The 21757-nt window shown below is 39.4% G+C and overlaps 1 protein-coding gene across 1 annotated transcript; it reads right to left on the reverse strand.

The window, feature by feature from the left end:
• Nucleotides 1–970: 970 nt before the first annotated feature.
• LOC131901529 (vomeronasal type-2 receptor 116-like) lies at nt 971–20718 on the reverse strand. The gene is made up of 6 exons (XM_059252644.1): nt 20522–20718; nt 14539–14830; nt 10709–11512; nt 9590–9817; nt 5275–5398; nt 971–1890 (listed from the first exon to the last, which is right to left on the reverse strand). The coding sequence occupies exons 1-6, from the start codon at nt 20716–20718 to the stop codon at nt 971–973; spliced, it is 2565 nt and encodes an 854-aa protein (XP_059108627.1).
• Between the last annotated feature and the right edge of the window lie 1039 nt (nt 20719–21757).

The following is a 21757-nucleotide window of genomic DNA, read 5'->3' on the forward strand; positions in this document are numbered from 1 at the left end:
ACTAAGATATCAAAAAGAAACCTCTGAGTTAATTTCAAATCTTATTACATATTAGTGACAAAGAGAACACTTCCACTCTTCACTAATGTCCAAAAGCCAAGTCCTGTAAAAATAGGTGGCTGAGTGGAAGCATGTAGTGGGTAGCCATTCCAGCTTTGATCTGGAAGTTCCAACCCCCATTGAGACTTCGGCAACTGTCACGCCTACAAGGCGGGGCCAAGGGCGGCGCCTGGTGACCCGAGATCTGGATTGGCGGGCGCTCTCTTGGTTCCGGGACCCTGGATAGTGGAGGTGGACCAAGCAGAGCTCCAGAGAACACTGCTGGACTGTGATACACCTTCCCCAGAACCCGAGACCTACCTATCCCTTAATTTGTAAGTTACGCCATTAAATAAATCTCCTTTTAACTATGTGGAGTGACCTTAATAATTTCACCAATATCTGGCAAATGTGTTGATTAGTCAATAAATAAAACACTGATTGGCCATTGGCTAGGCAGGAAGTGTAGGCAGGACAAGGAGGAGAATAAAGCTGGGAAATGGAAGGCTGAGTGAGAGAGACACTGCCAGCCGCCGCCATGATGACAAGCCGCATGTGAAGATGCCGGTAAGCCACGAGCCATGTGGCAAGGTATAGATTAATGGGAATGGATTAATTTAAGCTTTAAGAACAGTTAGCAAGAAGCCTGCCACGGCCATACAGTTTGTAACCAATATAAGTCTCTGTGTTTACTTGGTTGGGTCTGACGGCTGTGGGACTGGCAGGTGATAGAGATTTGTCCTGACTGTGGGCCAGGCAGGAAAACTCTAGCGACATAAGCATATGGGAGACAAAATAGATAAAAGCAGTATACATGACACTGATAAAAAACACCATTAGAAGAAACAGTGAGAGTCACTAGCTAATAAATAACCTTGCATTGTATCCTAATAGGTGGTTCTGTACCAACATTACATTTGTCAGTTAAAATTTATGAAATGTGAGTTCTGGAAAATGTTTTCTCTCTTAACTTTTGTAGAGAATTTCTCTCTGGTCTTAGCAAAATGATATAGCACTTGGGGACAAAGGTGCATCCCAGCAAGCCAGCACTGGAGGCTAAGATGGAGAAGACCTCCACAGCCACCATGACCTTGCCCTTGGTGCTATGGTAGACAGGGAGAAAAGTGACCCAGACACTGCAGAACAACAGCATGCTGAATGTCAAGAATTTGGCTTCATTGAATGTGTCAGGGAGATTCCTGGCCAAAAAAGCCACAGTGAAGCTCCCCAGGGCCAGAGAGCCCAGGTATCCTAAGACAGAGTAGAAAGCAGTTACTGAGCCCTTGTCGCACACAATGATGATGTGGCCATGCTCAGAGTGTGCATCAATGTCAACAGAGGGAGGAGAAGTTCCCAGCCAGATTGCACAGAGAATAATTTGGATGATGATGCAGATGGGAATAATGTAGGTAAGTGCCCCTGATACCAGGAGCCACTTCATCCTTCCTCCAGGAGTAGTGACTTTGAAAGCCAAAACCACAGTAATTGTCTTGGCCAACACAGTGGAAACAGCCACAGTGAATGAAACTCCATATGTTATTTGCTGCAGGATGCAGGTGACTGAGTTGGGACGGCCAATGAAGAGCAAGGAACAGAGGAAACAGAAGATGAGGGAGATGAGCAGGATGTAGCTGAGAGTGAGGTTATTGGCCTTCACAATGGGAGTGTCTTGGTGCTTCACAAAAATTCCAAGAACCAGAATGGTGAGTGCAGACAAACACAAGGCCATGCAGGACAGAGTCATCCCCAAGGGGTCATCAAAGGCCAGAAAGGTCACATCTTTATACAGGCAGTGGTTCTGCTCTGCATTGGCATACTGGTCCTCTGGACACTTCGTACACTGATCCATATCTGATGCAGAAAACAAAAGTATTGTTAGTGGAACTTCAGCATTTCTTATGGACAGGCCACTCCAGTGTATTTTGGAAACTTTACAACATCCACATACTTTATTGATAAAGATTTAATTGAGACTTTTCTGAAGAGCAATGCTTCCATTTCATACTGCCTATCTTCTTCAAGGACAAACACAGATCCTAATGATACACTATAACATGAATCTTTCTGTCTGAATTAGAAGTGATGCCCTCATGAGAGATGGAGACTCGGTCTTATCCAGGATGAAACTTCTTATAGCTTTTTTTTATTCTCATATGATCATAACCAAACACATGAGTAGCTGAGCAACAACAAATTGAATCTATTGTGTCTATGCATGCAAGTGCATATGTATGTGAAAGCAGTAAATGAAAATGAGTGTTTGAAAATAGTAAATGAAAAAGAGCTCATGAGTTTGAGAGTTTTTGTTGCATGTGATATATGGGAAATAGAATTAGGAGAGAGAGAGGTTTTATACAGATGTATGAAGTTGTCAAGAAAAATTAATTAAATATGATGCCCTTAGTTGTGTCCTCATCAGGGAACGGGGACACTAAACAGTTTATAAAATGAAATAATCCTAGTATTAAGGTAGAAAACTCGATACATATGTAACACCCAGAAGTCTTGTATCTTATATCACCACCTTTGTGAGCACACAGCACCTACTTCCTTCCCTAATTTCTTTCTACATGAGACTTCTTTGGGGACTTTCCACTTGGGTGTTTTTGGGGAGTGAGGGATAAGTGATTTAGATAGAAATATAGAGGGAAGAGTGTGAGAGAGAGACAGAAACACAGGATAGCCTCAGAGGAGCCTAGATCCTGATCCACGAGCCCAGAACTTTATTCCAAAGGGCTTTTTATATCAGTGACAAGGGAGGATGCAAAAGACCTCCCCCTTACTAGATCCAACTAAATGTAGACCCTACCAAACAGCTAGTACCCAGGCCTGAGGTCCAATCATCCTCTTATGCAGCCCTGATGGTGAAGTAAGCTCAGATATCACTAGGAAACCTCTGTGGACTCCAACAGACCTGGGTTCTACTAATGTACTCAGTGGTGAAGTAGTTATTGGTAAAACAGCATGAACAAGACAACATGAGAACTCCCAAGTGAGAGTGGTAACACAGAATATTTGAATTGAACGATAATACTCCCTTCCTAAGTTGTAATTTCCACAACAGCAAGTAAGGGAAATATGATTGTAATTGTGGTAAACTGTGGATAATAATGTAGAGCAATGATGTGCTTCCAGGATTTTAAGTCATTCCATGAATAAAACCAACCTAGCATTTGATTCCTTTTTTTGTTTGTTGTTCTTTAAGGGACTGGAAAGATGGCTAAGTGTTAAGAACATGGTCTGCTCTTACAGGGGGCCTAAGTCCAGTTACCAGAACATGTGAAGTACCATATTACTACCAGTAAATCTGGTACAAAGGGCATCAGATGCCTCCAGTGGCCTTCACATGGACCTGGCCCTGTATGGACTTACTACCCTCTAAATATGCCTAATTCAAATATTCATAAACATCAAGTTTTTGTTAATTTTTTGTTGGTATTCATTAATATAAATGCCCTTTATAGTTATTATCTTAAAATAATTTTATTACAATCTGTTTATGTTTTACACATGTGTGTGAGTATTTTGTGTGTGTGTGTTTGTGTGTGTAAAGTGGAAGTTGTCAAGAAGGCATCTTTTAGGAGTTGGCTCCATCTCATTTCAATGGGCTTCCTACATTGAGTTCAGGTAATCAAACTTGTGCCAAGAGATTTACCTGCTAACTCTTCTCATTGACCCTAAATACCTTTATTTAAGATTTTGTTATTTATTATATATAGAGTGCTCAGCGTGCATGTATGCCTGCACACAAGAAGAGGGCAGTGAATCTCACTATGGATAGTTGTGAGCCACCATGTGGTTTCTGGAAATTGAACATAGGACCTCTGGAAGAGCATCACACGCTCTTAACTGCTGAGACATCTCTCCAACTCCTCAATTGTCTTTTTTATTTATTTTTTTTATTATTTAAACTGTTTGGCCTAATGGCTCAGGTTTCTTGCTAACTGTTCTTATATTTTTTATTTTATAATTTAATTTAATTTTACATGTCAGCCATGGATTCTCCCACCTCCCGCCCCCTACCTTTCCCGCAGCCTATCCCCAGTTCCCATCTCCTCCAGGGCAAAGACTCCCCTGTGGTGTGACACCTTGCACAGCCTTGATGCAGTGGGAAGGGGCTTGGACCTGCCTAGGCTCAGTGTGCTGGGCTCCCTGACTTCCCATGGGAGAACTCAATTTGGGGGATGTGGGGATGTGGGGTGCCTTGGGAAAGGGGCCTGGGGGTGGGATGAGGGAGGAGGTGGGTCTGTGGATAGTATGTGGAGTGAGTAGAAATTTTCTTAATAAAGAAAAAGGAAAAAAAAAGAGTGCTTACAGCTCTTGCAGAGAACAAGAGTTTGGACTCAGCATCCATGAGGAAGCTTATACCTGTCTGTAACTCAAGGTCCAGGGGCTTGTATGCACTGTTTGGGCCTCCACAATCTCCTGAACATAAACTCACACAGGAATACATACATACATTCAAGGAGGATAAATGAATAACCAAATATTTATAAAGACTCATGACTACAATCTAGTCTACATGTACCTTTACAGGGATATAATCATCGGACAGATATAGAGTAGAATTTCCTCACAGGGCTGTTTGATTTTTCAAGACACTTTCTTTTACAAAATACTACCAGCAATGATTATACAGTGAGTGAAGGGTATATGTGAAGGCACAGGTTGTTATTTATAAGGACATTATTTTTGATTACATACTTGTAAAACAAAATTAGGAAAAAAAATTTTATTTGTGCTATAAAAGGCCACAGAACTTAGTAGGTCCACAGACCCTCTTTAGCAAAACTGAATCCATGATAGAAGTGCCACTCAGAATTTAAAACTCACCACCTAGCAGTACCACCTGCCAAACTGAAGCAAATGTCTAATCCATCATAGTCCTTATAATTCTGGGAAAGTCTCAAAATGTACTAACTTGGCTTTTTATCATCTGTGGATCTGCTTTTGGCTCACTTTTCTTGGTAACTGAAGTATGTCAACCCAGAACATGGTTCTTTTGCTTAAAATCTCACCCTGAGAAACGCTCAGTGCTACACTGGGGTCCTGCACATCAACTGTAGTTGAAATCCAGCTAATGATTACTTTATTTGGCTTAAATTTATGTCTTTGCAGTCTTCTCTGGTGAATACCACACAGCAGTGCAGCACCCTTCCAGGCCCCTTTGAAAGTGCAGGGTGGATAGCAGAAGTCAGTCAGTCTGAAGTATTTCTCCCTGCGGTCAACACTTACCTGTCTCATTGGAAATCTCATTTGCTGGGCAGGGGGTGCAATCAAAACAGCAGGCTTCCATTCCTTCTTGTTGGAATTTTCTGAATCCAGGGTGACAATCAACACTGCACACAGCAGAGGGCATCTGAGGAAAAGCAGACAGATGCTGGGCCAGGAGTTTGACTACTCCTTCAATAGTTATAGCATCTCATCATGTTGAGAAGTTAACAAGTTTTCTTTCTATACATGACCTGAGTGAACACATTTCTTTCAGTACTTTGTACAAGACAAGACATGCATATATGAGAACAAACTGATGAAGTGTAGAGGTGCTTCTGAACTACTAAAAGTTCAGGAAGATCTAGGAGTATATGTTGTGTCACCACTGGAATGCCTGAACTGAACACCCTACCCACCCATTGTGTAGCTTCGTTTTTGTCAACTTGACACAAAGCAGAGCTACAAGAAAAAAGAGAAACTTAATTGAGAAAATGTCTCCATCTAATTGGTCTCTGGTCATATTGGTGACCTAGTTTTTAGTTGCTCATTAATTCTGGGAAGCACCACCACACTTGATTCGATTTCTGAATTTAGTGGAAATGCTTTGAGTTTCTCTCCATGTAGTACAATGTTTTCTATTTTCTGTTTTACAGAAACTTATTTTGTGAAAAAATATCTTTTCTATTTTTCAAATGTGTTTTTTTTTTGCTTTCCCTGAAGGGATTCTGGACATTGCTCAAGACCTTTTTAGTATCTTTTTCATGAGGATATAATTTCTATCTTAGTGTATATTTATGTCACATATTATACTTGATTGATTTGCACATGTTGAAACAGCCTTACATCCCTGTAATAAAGTCATCTTGTGTATAGGAGTTGATCTTTCTGATGTGCTGTTCAGACCTGTTTGCCAGTATTTACTTGAGAATTTCTCTATCCATTCTCATTGATTGAACTACAATTTTCTTCTTTCTGATTCACTTTACCTGGAATGGTCTTTTTTCTTTACTGCTGAGACTCTGTTCTTCCTTATGAGTGCAGTGTTTTCCTTCTGAGAAACAGAGTATTGTGGGTTTTTTTTAAATTCCTTGTCTGTGTCCTTTGATTAGAGAGTTGGATTATTCATTCAGTTACTAATGAAAGTTATTTGGTGATTATTGTCAATTTGTGTGTTTGTAAGTTTTTATGTATTTCAAACCTTTGATTTTCTGTCTAGTGATCTAGTGTAGTCTACATATACCTGTGACATCTACTGTTTAACTGAATATTCAGTGTGAAGGAGTATGAAGTGTAAAGACACTCCTGAAGTGTCTTCCTTAGTGATGCTCCAGTAGCTACATATGCTATATATTCCTGCAATTTGTGTTCACCATTACAAGTTTTTCTATCTCCCTGAAATTATGAAGGACAGCTTTGCTGGGTATTGTAATTGAAGTTGGAAATTTTGTCTCTGTTTGAAACACATAACTGATCATTCCTCCTTTTAAAGTGTCTATGAATATAGCTACTGTCATTATGATGGAGACTTTCAATGAAATTGACCTTCTCTCTTGTAACCTAAAATTCCTCTTTGTTCTGCATAACTGAGATTTTAAGTAATCTTCAAAAGGGGCAGGTCCTTTAATAAACCTGTCTGTTAGGCACTTTGACTGCCTCCTGTATCGGGATGGCCATATTTCTCCAGCATTTGGTAAAATTTTGGCTGTCATTTTATTAAAAATACCTTTGATCCTTTCACATGTTGTCCTGCTCTTGTGCCTGTGCTTTCTTAATTTGGTCTTTTACTGACGTCCCCTAAGTCTCTTGTGTTTTCTTCATCCTTCCTCATTGTTTTATCTTTGTCATAGTTTGAATTATAAATCCTCTATCTTGTTTCAAGTCCTGAAAGCCTGACTTCTACTTGAGACATGTTCAGAGAAACATGTTTTATACAATTTGTTGTTGGAATTGTTGTGTCATTCATTTTCAGAATGTTAGTCTGAATTCTTCATTGTTATTGTAACTCTACTGAATTTTTGTCACATCCTCTCTCAATTTCCCATTGTTTCCAAGTGTTTGTGAACTAATTGAATTGTCCTTAGAGGTAATTTATATGCTCTTTGATTTCCTGGAACATTCTTTTCTTCTTTCATTTTTTTATTAAGAAATTTTTTTATTCACTTTACATATCAACCACAGAACCTACCTCTTCCCTCTTCCCATCCCCCAGCCTTCCCTCCCAAGCCACCCTCCATCCCTACATTTTCCAAATCAAGGTCTCCCATGGGTAGTCAGCAGAGCCTGGCACACTCAACTGAGGCAACTTCAAGCCCCTCCCCACTGCACCAAGGCTGTGCAAAGTGTCACACCCTAAGAACTGAGCTCCAAAAAGCCTGCCCATGCACCAGGGACAGATCCCTATCCCCCTGCCTGGATGTCCCCCAAACAGTTCAAGCTAAACTACTACTCCCATATCCAGATGTCCTAGTCTAGTCCTATGGGAGCTCCATAGCAATTGGTCCACAGCATGGGTTTCTACTTGTGTGGCTGGTCATCTCTGCATGTTTTCTCATCATGATCTCGACGTCCTCTGCCCACTCTCATTGATTGGATTCTCAGAGCTCTGCCTTGCGCCAGGCAGGCTGTGGATCTCTGCTTTGGCTTCCATCAGTCAGATAAAGGCTCTATGATGACAAGTAGATTATTCCCTAGACCAGTCACCAGAGTAGACCAGTCCAGACACCCTCTTGACTATTGCCAGTCGTCCAAGAAGAGGTCATCCTTGTGAATTCCTGACAGCTTCCCCAGCACCCTGCCTCTTCTTATTCTCATGATGTCTTCATTTATCATGGTATCTCTTTCCTTGCTCTCCCATTATGTCCCTGTTCTGGAACATTCTTACAATTATTCTTTGAAGTCTTTGTTTGGTGTGTCATTGAATTCACTGTCACTTAAGCCTATGAGTGTATCATTTGCAGTCCTGCTGCCTCACTGTTTGCAAGTTTCATTTCTGCATTACAATTTGCATATCCAGAGTATGACACATGTTGGATTTTTTTTTTAGTCCTCTCTATTCCTTTTGGTTGATGTTTTTGTAATGTTCCTTCAAGATAGGCCTGGTAGAAGCAGACTTGTGATTCATTGCTCTCCTCTGATCTGGTGGTATAGGCTAGTAGCTAAAACTTCTCCCCATTTGGCTGTTCTCTCTCTGAGCATAATTTTCTCATCACTGTGAAAATAGAATATTAACTCTTGATTTAACTCTATCTGAGCAACTTGAGATATCACTTCAGATTAAGTTTGCACACTTTCTGGAAGTAAACCCCTTTCAAACTCAACACATAACATTGTAGTAGGCAACGTAGTTCAGATACTATAAAACCAGATACATCAGAATCAATACCTATAATATATCTGGGGACACGTAATGGGATATTTTATTTACAAATTTTCTCAAAACCAAGTTATGATAACTATGAGTGCCTGTCCAATCAAATAAGGAAATAATACAAATCTTTTTGTTTGTTTTCCGTTTGTTTGTTTAAATGAGTTATGCAAGAATTAAGGCACAAAGAAATGCTCTTCTAATGAAGGGTTACTTTAGAAATTATGATTGAGGGCTGGAGAGGTGGCTCAGCAACATATCACACTTGCTGCTCAATCCCCCAACTCCTACACTAAGGCTCAAAATTGTCTTCAGTTCCTGGGTATCATAATCCCTCTCCGGGCATACTTACATACCTAATACTCATATGGAACAGATATATACAGGCAAAACATCCATATACATAAAAAGTATAAAAAACAAATTATAATTAATAAAATATCTAAGGTGGCCCATGAAAATATGAATGTATTGTTAGACAAGTAGGCAATTTAGGACCTCTTGGTCAATGTACTTGAATAAATTTTAGATTATGAATTAATGACTTGCATATCTGTTTTTAGTTCCAAATCTTTCCTTACAAATAGCTTCAGTCTTTTCAGCATGTGGATTAGAGATTCAACAGAAGAGAAGAAAATCAATGGGCAGCAATCAGAATAGTACCAAGAGAATATTGATAAATTTACTGGGAATAAAATCAAATGTTGGTCATATCTAGTTTTATATTTGCTTATAAATCAGAGTGTTGGTTATATGATAAAAATATATCATATGTGTGTCTTAGGTTTTCAAAAACTTACCAAAAAAACATTTTTACAATCTGAAGGGAAGAAACATCATCTTGAAGTTTAAAATTATGTCTTTATATGATCATCCATCTAATTTCAATAAGTCACGGGGAAACACAAATGGCCTCACTTGAGAGTGGTTACAACTGTGAGGTGTGCATCAGTACATTTTAGTCAGACCCACCTGTCTATTTCCTGTGGCCCACTCTATCATATCTTCATATAAATGGAGCTGTTGACCGTGTGGAAAATATGGCTTAAACTCTCCTATTTTCACCTTAAGTCCAACACCATGGGGAAAATTACAAATGTAGTAAATGCCATACTCTGCTTGCAGTTTTTCTTTCTGATTCATATTTATTACATCTCCAGGAGGATTAACAAAGTGCATCTTCTTCAGAAATAGGTGAAGCTGAAAGATAGGCAACATTCTTTATTCTATATTCCTTTATTTTAAGTCTAAAAATGATTTTATTTCATCCTGTGGCAACTTTGTTGAAGGTGCCCAAGGGAGTAACTCAATGAAAGCATGTGAATAAATAAAGTTATTGTGTTCCTAGAATTTTAGTTCTCTCAGGGAAAACATCAAACACAAACAGACATACACACAAACATCAAACATAAATATGCACCATACACACACACACACACACACACACACACACACAAACACTTCCACACAGACACCCATACAGAGGCACACACATAATACAGCCACACTCATTCACACACATACACACTAACACACACTTACAGACAGACCTAAGCAATCAAACACAGACACAGAAACACACAGGCACATAAAGACACAAAACACACACAGAGAGACACACACTGATACAAACATTCACAAAGAGACATATGTACACAGAACAAATCTATGCTGATATACACAGTCATGCACAAACACAGGAGAGAGATACTCATATATTCAAAGAAGCACATCTATACACAACCATACAAAGGCACAGAAATGCATTTAGACACTCACAAAGATACAATACACATACATGGAAACAATCGCAAAGACATAAAGACAATCAGATATACTCACACACAGGTAAAAAAGTAGGTATTGAACTGAATCTCAGCAAAATTTTCTGTGATATTGCTCTCAGAAAATCAAGCGGGATAAGGTCTACAGAGCCTACAGTGGGGTCAGAATCAGTTGAGTACACTTATACAAACCATCCCTTATAGTGACCATCACGTATATGATAAATATTGGTTTCAGCATGTGAGAGACTCTTTAAAGATTATAACATTGATGACACCTAGTACCATCCATTGGAAGATACAGTACCTGTGAGCAGTCAGAATCCAGTGCTCTGAGAGTATTGATTGGCTGGTTTTCTACTTGTTGAAGAAGCATTTCATGGAGAGCATGGGCCACAGCATATACAGCATTGTATACATCATAACCATCATCACTAAAGGCCATGTCAAAAATCTGTAGCATTAACCATTCTAGTGAGACATTAGATGAGCAGTTCTCCAGTGTCTTACAGTTAGATGTGGAGGCTTCACAGCTAAAGTACATCCACCCCAGTCCTGCCAGCGTTATGTCTGTGTATTTGGAAGGGATCAATGTCTGAACAAAATTTTTAAGACCAGAAATCTCAGCATGATGGTGTGCAAAAGCAAGAGTCCCATGGAATGAATCAACTGTGAAGTCTCTCTTACTTGTAGTGACATCCCACTGTGAGGTGGTGACCCATATTCTCTGTATACCCTGTGATACCCACATTCTAAAGCATACAGCTAGAGTACTGTCTGTGTCACCATAAATGATAACAACATTTGTAGATGATGCCTCAATTTGCTTGTTATACACTTCAGCTCTTGACATGTATAACTCCATGTTCACTGGGATCACGATCACAAAAGCTAAGCAGACTCTTTGGACTTCAGTTTCTCCTCTCAGATCTGAGAGAAATTGGAGACCCTGGTCATCATCTGTGATGGCCAGCCCAACCCAGTTCCAGTTGAAGTGAAACATCAAAGAGACCATGGCCAGGGCCAGAGCTGTGTCCTTGGGGGCCATCTGATACAGATTGGGAAACTGTTCACCGTCACTCAGGATAGGATGGAAAGGTCCATAGGTGAGCTAAAGGACATAAAACATAGCATGAGGTAGAGGATTGTCAGAAATCTCAATGGAAGCCCTGAGGTGTGTGAAGCACCAGTTTGAAACGACAGGAAGACAATTTTTTCCTATTACTACAGTTACACTAAACTGTTAGAAACCTGAAAAAAAATCACCTTTCTACAATTTGTTCAAGGAAAATCCCCTTGACTGCTAATTCTTCTTCTCATCTATATATCAACTTGTAGTTGGAGAGCTTCTCTTCAGGTCCCTCCAAGTGGGCTGTTGGACTGCCCTTGCTTGGTGGGACCTGGAGAAACGCTCTCCAGCTACAAATGGAGCCCAACTGGTTGGCAAGAGTTTCCACCTAAAACCTGACCAAAAAAGATTCTAAAATGGAGCTAAAAACAGCTTCCTAGTTGTCTCTCTAAAATTAGTGGCAGTCTGTATGTTTGACCAGCAGTATGGTGGGAATGAGGCATCTACAAGTGGCATATTATGCTGCTTGGTGGATTTAATCTTTGCTAGTACAAAAAAAAAAAAAGGTTTCTGGACTACATGCCGCTTTGATCAAAACATGAAACAACTGTTTCTAAGAGTTGATGGCTCCCAGAGCCGCTGGTAAACATACCACCACCATGTTGGGAAGCTGAGGTGGACAGAGCCACAAGCCACCAGCCACAGCGGCCATTTCAGTCTTACAAATGCTGCAGTTTAAAACAATAGATTCATAACAAGACAGATTCAGATGGAACAAGACTTTAAATGCTTTACAATGTGTGTAAAAATGTGTGTAGGCTTAAAAGAGAAAAAAAGAATATATACAGTTATATAAAGAAATAGTTTTTAAAAATAAAGTTTTTAAAGAGACAGTAAAGGTAGTATAAAAAATAAGCCATGTAAAGATGGATATTACACAGAGAATCTGGAGTATGTTGTCTTTGGGATTTCTAACTGCAAAAAAATATTTGATCATAAAAGCTCTTGAGTTAAACCAATATGTATATTTTAAAGATACCTTGACTTCAAAATTTGAATCTAAGGATATGTTGCTTTGTAAAGGAGACTCTGCTTTTGTTCCCACAGAAAGCCAAAGGCTATGGATTCTTTCCAGATTAAGATACATCAGGTTTGACCAGCCAAGACCTCCTGAAAAGTCTCCAATGACACTATGGCCCAGATGATCCAACATCCAGAATGGTTTGAAGACAACTGGCTCAGACAATACACCCTCACAGACCACTCCATAATCCTAAAATTTTCTTTGTGTCCCCATAAGATACAGTGCCCCCCTCCAGCAGGAAGTAGTAAGAGAAGCTATGCCCAAATTTCCAAATATACCAAGCTGGCTTTGGAGATGGAATTGGCTCACTCCTTCTCTAAACCCAAACATATTACTTAAAAAATAAAAAGGTTAAGAAATTCTTTTGTCCCATATCAGAAGAGCCCTCTGGTGTGGGACAGAGAAAAACCAATATTTTTATTTAAATCAGGTTGATTATAAATGTGATCTCTTTCTAAAGAAGAAAAGGGGATATGATATAGATATGATAGGATGAAAGGGTACATTATTGAATCTACTTTTAAAGATCAACTTGTTTAAAATATTTCACATTGCTATGGATTTTAGATTATTGATACAAGTTTAAACTTAATTTTGTTATACTGTACATATATTTCTATTCTTGTTTGAGGTATTAGGTTTATATAACTCATATAAATTTTAATGGACAATTAAGAAATTCAGATTATTAATTAGTCTTCTATGATAGTCAAACTTATAGTCATATTGTTTTCTAGGTATACATAGATATAATTCAATTAGGTAGGTAATCTTCAAACACTTCAAAGAACTATAGAATATGGCATTGAAAATGTTTTAAAAATTTAGACTTTCTGGACAATGAGACATGTCTGCTCCTGGCAGCACCAATTTACTTCAGAGAGGAGGATGGGCATCGAAGACACTCCATATGGAGTTTATCTTCACCTTGGCAAAAATAGCCATTTGGGCAAGAAACTGTTCTTGCCTGGACTGCTTGATCAACTGGACATGCAGGACCCATAGGAAGTTGACCACTGAACTTTGCTTGGCGAAATGGTCCTTCAGGTTCCTGCTTCACAGAGGAAACTGCCACACATTCTACAGGACACTGAGAGAAGTGACTGAGAGACTCTAGGCCTGTGGGCTAAAGACAGAAGCTTCAACTTTACAGAGGAACATTGGATGACTGTCCAGGTTGCCAGCTGTCTCTGTCTATCCTGCAAGACTCCCAAAAGTTGCTTGCATCCTTCTCCCATTTCTCAGGTAATAGTATATCCTTCTGGGGTCTTTGATGTAGTTGAAGAGTAGATAGTTATAATTTCCTCAGTTATGATAAAAGGTAAGTTAGATATAAAACCTTAGACTCACAAATATAAGATAGATAGGATATCTTCTTTAGTATTGTAACTGTAATTCTTATTTGATAATTGTTTTGTTATATGTAATTTTACTATGTTAAAGTTAAAACCTTCCTTTTTGAAAAAAAAAGGAAAAGGGGAAGTGCGATGGATGATTGATTGAGAAATAAAACATTTATTGGCCAGTAGCCAGGCAGGAAGTATAGGCGGGACTAGCAGAGAGGAGAACTGAGAGAACAGGAAGGCGGAGAGAGACGCCAGCCTGCCATCCAGGGAGCATCATGTAAAGGCAACAGGTAAAGCCATGGAACACATGGCGACATATAGATGAACAGAAATGAGCTGAGTATAAGAGGAAGAGCTAGACAGTGGTAGGATTGAACTAATGGCCGAGAAGTTTAAATAATATAAGTGTCTGTATGTTGATTTTATAAGTGGGCTATGGGACTTCGTGGCACCTGGAGAGAAAAACTCTAGCTACATTATCTAATGAATTGTGAATGTCCCATTGAGTGCCTGATTAATCACCCTTGAAACTGATTTACACAAATGTGAAGTCAATCTCCCCCTCATTTCCTCCTTAGTATCAGGCTATGCCAACTAAGGGAAAAAAAATCCATTCTTTCGCACCCAAACAATCTCACCTGTAGATATCTGTAGAGCTGGAGAATTGGAGTCACCCTCACAGATATTGCTAACATTGGTCCTGTAATTGCTACTATACATTTGGTCTGATGTTCACAGATGTAGTTAAGGAGAAAAATATGCCTTTCTGCAAGACTGTTTATGAAATTTTGAAGTCCTTCTTTATCATCATAATTGTTTTGGAAGAAGACAGATATAAGAGATACATTTGGTAGAAGATATAAACTCCTGTTGATTTCTTCCACAGCAAAAGCAAAAGGCAGAACAAACTGGTGGTTTTGAGTTGGTATTCTGAAAATAAGGGCACAGTGTTCAGTATGAATAATGCTCTATAGATGAATGCTTTGTAGTTAATACAAGGACTATCATGCATTTCATGTCTTTCCAGATATAGCTTGACAATTCCCCAATGTTGTAAGGTTGGAAAAACACGAGATGCTTGGGAGCTTGAAAAAAAACCTAAAATGTTAATGGGAGTGGTTGTCACAAAAATAAGAAATGTGTTCTTGTCCACTTTGACAGAGAATTTCACCACGGGTATATGAGCACTAGATGTACATTTGATAAAACATATGTGTGTGTGTATCTGCAGGGGACTTGAGAATGCAGTTCTCATGGGGGCCAGAAGAGGAAGCTGGATCCTTCAGGGCTGGAATTTTAAGTGGTTTTTAAGGTGCCTGCCAACATGGGTGGTTGAAACTGAACTCAGGTTCTTTGATAGCACAGCAAGTGTTCTTAAATGCTGAACTGTGTCTACAGCCACAGTGTATTAATTCTTTCTATATTCTAGATATTCTTCAGTCTCTTATAGACAGTAGATATTTTTCCATCTGTTTGTAGGGTGCCCCTTACCCAGCTCATAAATTTTTTAATGCAGACAAAATTACTTTTATGCAATCACAGTTGTTAGTTTGTGGTCTTATTTCCTGAATTATTCGATATCTTTAAGTGTTTTCTCCTTGTTGTCTTTTTCAGTTTCATGTTTTCTGGACTTACACTAAAGTCTTTGATCCATTTGGACTTGATTTTGAAGCAGGACAATCGTTGGAAGATACTTCTTTTCGACCTCTAGATGGCAGGTTTTCCACTAGCATTTCTTGAGCAGACTGTCTCTTCTCCATTTTAAATATGGTGGGATTGCCTACTATTAAACTGTATTTTTTCCTAGAGTGTATTTTGGTAATGATTTTCTCCTCTCCTAATTTCTTCTGGGTCCTCCCCAACTCCCTACCCACCTACCTCTATATTATTTTTCTATTTTTCTTTATAAACAAAATCAAAAAGAGTAGAATAAAAATGCATAAAAAAAAAACCCACAAAAGACTTTGGGAATTTATCTCAGTGGTAGAGCTCTAAGCAAGTGCAAGGCCCTGGGTTCAGTCCTCAGCTCTGCAAAAAAAAAAAATAAACCACAAAAATGAAAATCAAAATAAACATCAAAAACCAAAAGGATATCTGTTTCCATAAATTGCTTGGTGAAGGCTCTCTTAAAACAGTTGGACTAGACATCAATTTACGAGTAGAGCAGAATATAATCAGGAATCATTTCATTGACTTTTTTGCCATTCATGTTTGGTTCTATCCTAGGTCTCTGGGATATCCCACTTCTGAGTCCTGGCTCACGTGGGGGAACTCCCTCTCAGGATATGGGTCTCCAGCTATGCCAGTCATCAGTTGGTCACTCCCACAATTTCTGCACCATCTTTACCCCAACATATCTTGTAGGCGGGACAAATTGTAACAGTCAAACATTAGCAGAGCATGGGGAATCCTGAAGAAAGTCCAGGGGAAGGATTGTAGGACTCAGTGATATCAAGGATACCACAAGAAAACACACATAATCAACTAACCTAGGATCAGAAGGCCTCACAGAGACTGAACAGACAACCAGGGAGCCTACATGGGACTGATCTACACTCTCTGCCTGTATGTTACAATTGTGTAACTTGGTCTTCACGTAGGACACCTAGCAGTGAGAGTGGGCAGATATCTCTGACTTTGTGGCCTGCAATGATGACCCTTTCCTCCTGCTGGATTGAACCTTGGTGGAGGAGGGGTGCCAGGTCTCACTGCAGCTTGATAAACCATGGCTCAGGATATTCATGGGATACCTGCCTATACCTCAACATAAACAGTAGAAGGAGTGGATGGTGAGGCCTGGGAGAATAAAGGAGGGGAAACTGGGAAGAGGGAATGGAAGGGAAGCTTGGGGTGGAATGCAAAATCAAGAAAATAAATAAATAAAGTATAATAATAAATATGAAAAAGAAACAGACAGAAAAAAGCCCAAGGGAGGCAAAATGAGACAAAAAGTCTACAAAAATGCCATTCTGTCCATTTTGTGTTATCAAACTACTCTTGTGCACAGGACTGGTCCTAAAGTGTGTCTAATAATATTCTCAGTGAGACTCCACTGGAGAAAAGAGATTTTACCTTTCAAAGCAGGTAGGAGAATAAAGATGGAAGAAACAAAGAACACAATAAAGAGCACATAGAATGATGAGCATCTGCCTGTGTGTATAAAGTTATTATAGATATCTTTCCCATTTCCCTAGCTCCTGAGAAGCAGTTTCTCAGAGGACCCTAGATAGGGGCTGGGATTGGTACCTCGATTCCTACAGCATGGCTCATTATGGTCCAAACCGCGCCTGGGCATATAGACCAAGACTGTACAAGACAGCAAGTTGAACGAGCCATGGAGAGCAAGCCAGTAGGCAATGTTCCTCCATGGTTCCTGCCTCTGTTCCTGCTTAAGTTTCTAACCTGTCTTTCTTCAGTGATGGACTGTAATCAGGACGGGAAAGCAAGATAAAACATCTCCTCTACTACTTTCTTTTGGTCAGTGATTTATAACAGCAACAAAGCAAACTAAAGTATAGACCAACATAATAATATTTATGACAAGGAACCAACAATGTAATAAACAGAAAGAAACTATAGCTATTTCTGCTAAAAGCAGGAACAAGAAAAGGGCATCCATATCATCCATTCTGAGAATGAGGATGGGACAGAATTATAAAAGATGTCGTAGTTAGGGTTCTTTATTGCTGTGAAGAGACACCAGGACCACGGCAACTCATAAATAAAAAACATTTAGTTGAAGTGGCTTGCTTACAGTTTCAGTGGTTCACTCCATTATCATCAGAATGGGGAGCATGGCAGAACACAGGCAGAAGTGGTGCTAGAGCTGAGAGTCCTACATCTTGACTCAGAGGCAACAGGAACTGAATGTCACACTGAGGGAAGCTTGAGAAAAGAGCCATCAGAGACTGCCCCCACAATGGCATACTTTTTTCAATAAGGCCACACTTCCTAATAGTGCCACTCGCTTTGGGGGCCATTTTCTTTCAAATTATCACAGAAGGCAACTCTGGTTGGCCAGGAACATACTATGCAAAACATGCTATCCTCAAAACCACACAGTTCTGTCTGCCTCTGCCTCTGCCTCTGCCTTCTGAGTGCTAGGATTAAAGTAGTTCACCACTATATCCATCTTATTTCTCCAGCATTTTATGCTATGTGGTGATTGAAGTCTTAGCCAAAGGAAAAGGACAAGAGATGACATACAAGGGATGTAAAAAGGAAAGCAAGAAGCCAAAGTTTCCTCCCTTGAAGAAGATATGCTTCCGTTGTGGAATATTATTTTTGGATGTGCTACATTTATTTATGCTAGGGAACATTTGTTTTAATGATGCAAAGTTATGTTGCATAATTTTGTGTTGCATATGTTTAACTCTGTGAAGCTGCGTTGCTATATCTGTCTAAAACACTTGGTTGGTCTAATGAAGTGCTGAATGGCCAGTGGCTAGGCAGGAGAAAGGACAGACAGGGCTGGCAGTCAGAGAGGATAAAAAGGAGAAGAAATCTATGAAGAAAAGAACAAGAAGCAAAAAAAGGAGGAGAGGAGGACTCGAGGGGCCAGCCACCCAGCTACACCTCAAGTCATGGAGTAAGAAGTAAAGAAAGAAATACAGAAACATCGAAAGACAAAAGCCCAGAGGCAAAAGGTATATGGGATATTTAAAGTTACTAAAAGCTGGCTAGAAAGAGGCCAAGCTAAGGTTGGCCATTCATAAGTAAAAATAAGACTCTTTGGAAGTCTTATTTGGAAGCAAGTTGGCCGGTCACGCAAATAGTAAAAGGAAATCACTAAGACACTTCTTTATTTGAGAACCTAAACACTCCAGAGAAAATGGTTTCATCAAAATGGCAGAAAGCAAAATTAACACAAAACTAATTTGCTTCCCTATGTACAAAGAACACATTTGCTGAGAAAGAAATTAAGAAAACCTCATTAGGGGCTGGAACGAGGGATCAGCAGTCAAGAGAACTGGCTTCTCTTACAGAGGACCTGGGTTCAATTCCCAGCACTCACATGGAAGCTCACAACTCTCTGTGCCTCCTGTTCCAAGGGATCTGACACCCTTACACAGACATATACGTAGGCAAAATACCAATGTACATAAAATAATAAAAACTAAATTATAAAAAAAGAAAACCTTATTCATAATTGCCTCAGAAATATGGTGGAATAAACTAAATAAAAACTTGAAGGACATCAATGATGAAAAGTTTAAAATAATGAGGAAATTAAGTATGTCATTAGAAGATGGGGAAACCTTCCATGCATATAAATTGAAATAGTCAATACTGTGAAAATGACTACATTAAAAAATTAATCTAGAGACTTAGAGTTGACGCCCACAGACATTTACTGCCATTCTTTGTATAAAGAGAAAAAGAGAGGTGAAATTTGTATGATAAAAAAAATACCATTGATGGGCATAGCAGCCCTGACCAAAAAGAATAATGTTAGTTACATACATCATACAATACTGGCACAAACAGGTTTTTACATCAATGGTTTAGACTTACTCAACTAACAAACAAAATTCTGCACACATACAACTTTAAGAAATGATGATTATGTGATTTTACAAGATGGCCTAAGGTGATGTGATTGAGAAACAACTGCCAGCAATTCTCAGAACAAAATGTGTGTAGTGTCCCTATTGGTAAAATATGCAGTCGTGCTTAGTAAAATTACTGAAAGAGATACAGAGGTAAATATAGTGTAACTGTCAGAGAATAAAATATTTAGACATAAAAACATCAGACACATACATATTTAAAGTAGCAGAGATGACCCAGTGTGTAGCCTCTCCATCCCAGTTCTCAAATGTTGACAGCTACCACAGGCAGCTCCTGCCACTATAGCAAGTGAGAAGGGGAGTAAGCAGCCACCACTCTAAGTGATATCCTGGCTTTTTCTGGATGAAAACACAACATTTGAAATGCAGACATTCCTTTTTGACTTTGAAGACAGAGATAGATCTGGCCTTTGCAATCCCTAAAAGCCTGTGACTGTGCATGTGTTCAAGTGAGGGAAGGACAAAGGACACAGCCAAGTACCTCACAGTACATAGATCTCATACATCCTTCTCCTCACAGCTGCAGAGGTGTGGAGTGATCACATGCAGAGTATCTGAAAGCTTAACTAAATGGCTTCATGGATACTCTCCCCAGTGAGGCGTGGCACAAATATTACTGACCCTGTATCTGCACTAGGAGTCACACACTGATAAACATGACATTAGCAGAGTCAGGAAGACACTTGAAATGCACCTTGTGACTACTGAACTCATTGTAGTAGTCTAGAGTTTCTTGTCTTAGGACACCACTGTCTACCTCACAATGGCACCTGTGAAAAGAAAGGCTACCTATGATAGAACAAAGTAAAGAATTCTGTCTTTCACTTGGCTCTCAGCCTTGTAAATGGAGGCTAATTGGAAGAAAAATTAATGTCTCACTGTTTGATTGTGGGAAAACAGTGGTTATTAAAAAATAAAATATATTTTGCATCATTTATTGGTGATAAGTTCGAAAGAAAAGGACAGAAGCTTACAGCATTGCTCTGCCCATTCACACCCCTATCATGCATTATATATGATGACATTTACATGAAAAATGAAAAACACTTACGGCACCTCCAGAACAAAGCTGAAGTTCTCTTTTTTCATGGGGTTCTGAACTGCAACAAGGAAAAATAAACAACTTCTCACCACATCTTCATGTTTGTCTTCATTCTCTTTCATTCTCCAAAAACACTTGGGGTGAGTGAAACTGGACATGAAGTGGGGGATGTTCATGAGCCAGAAGACGAAATTCAAAGGGAGCATCAGGTTCTGCCTCCAAATCACTAAGCCCATAGTGTTCATTGTGGATGCAGACCAGTTTATCAAATGGATCCCCATGTATACAGATCTGCTTTTATGTATGCTGCCCACTGGAAGGGTCACTTATGTGGATGAGATGCTTTGCTTTCCAGATTATTCCACTACCCTTGAGAAATGACAAGCAGTCTCTCTCTAGGGCTCTGCAGTTGAGGTCCACAACAGAGGTAAAAACATTAGTTGGAAAATATATCGGAAGACATCTCAGCCTCAGGTCCTATGACATCAACTCATATTCCTGGGTATTGAGGTCCATGGGAGAAAGCAATGTTGGGCAAATTGGTCCCAGGACAGTGTCAATGAGTAGTTTGTTTGAATACCTTTAGAAATGATCTTAGCAGAATATGAAGGTAAAGATTTGAAATGACCCATGACAATCAGTTCATGTGGACACATTGTGTGTTCTATTCCCTAGTGCAAATCAGAGAGCCTCAGCCTATGTGTACAGCACCCACCATTCATAGAGCATGAGCAGTATGGCCCATGCTATATCAGTCACAGAGACCATAAAACCAACCAGTATCCCTGCTCTCCATTGTGTGAAGCTCCAATAATCAGTTCAAATCTATAAATTCCTTGTCTTATACTGTGTCCAGAGATGCCCAGACCTTCGTTCTCCATGAGAAACTAAGTTGAGTATTTGAGTTATGAAACATGAACTCCTTCTCTGCAGTCAAGTTCCTTCTGATGACATATTTCTTCAACTTTATCCTTCATTTCTGCTTTTATTAGAATCCAGTAGCGACTCCAAAGCAGCGTTGTGTTTAATAGCACAGAACCCATTAGTAACTGGGAATAAAGCCTATGTTCAATGTGTAGGCTGTTCTTATTCCATTGTCATGCTCATATATTTTTGGCTGCATTCTAGAATATGTATTGCCAGTGCGAGAGCTAATTAATGAGTGTGGGATGAGGAAACACCTTTAGATGATATGGACTACAGAGCAAGCAGCACAAATGTAGGGCAATTTCTTGGTGTGGAGGA

Source organism: Peromyscus eremicus, unplaced genomic scaffold (assembly GCF_949786415.1).
Source record: "Peromyscus eremicus unplaced genomic scaffold, PerEre_H2_v1 PerEre#2#unplaced_106, whole genome shotgun sequence".
In the NCBI taxonomy this organism is placed as follows: Eukaryota; Metazoa; Chordata; class Mammalia; order Rodentia; family Cricetidae; genus Peromyscus; species Peromyscus eremicus.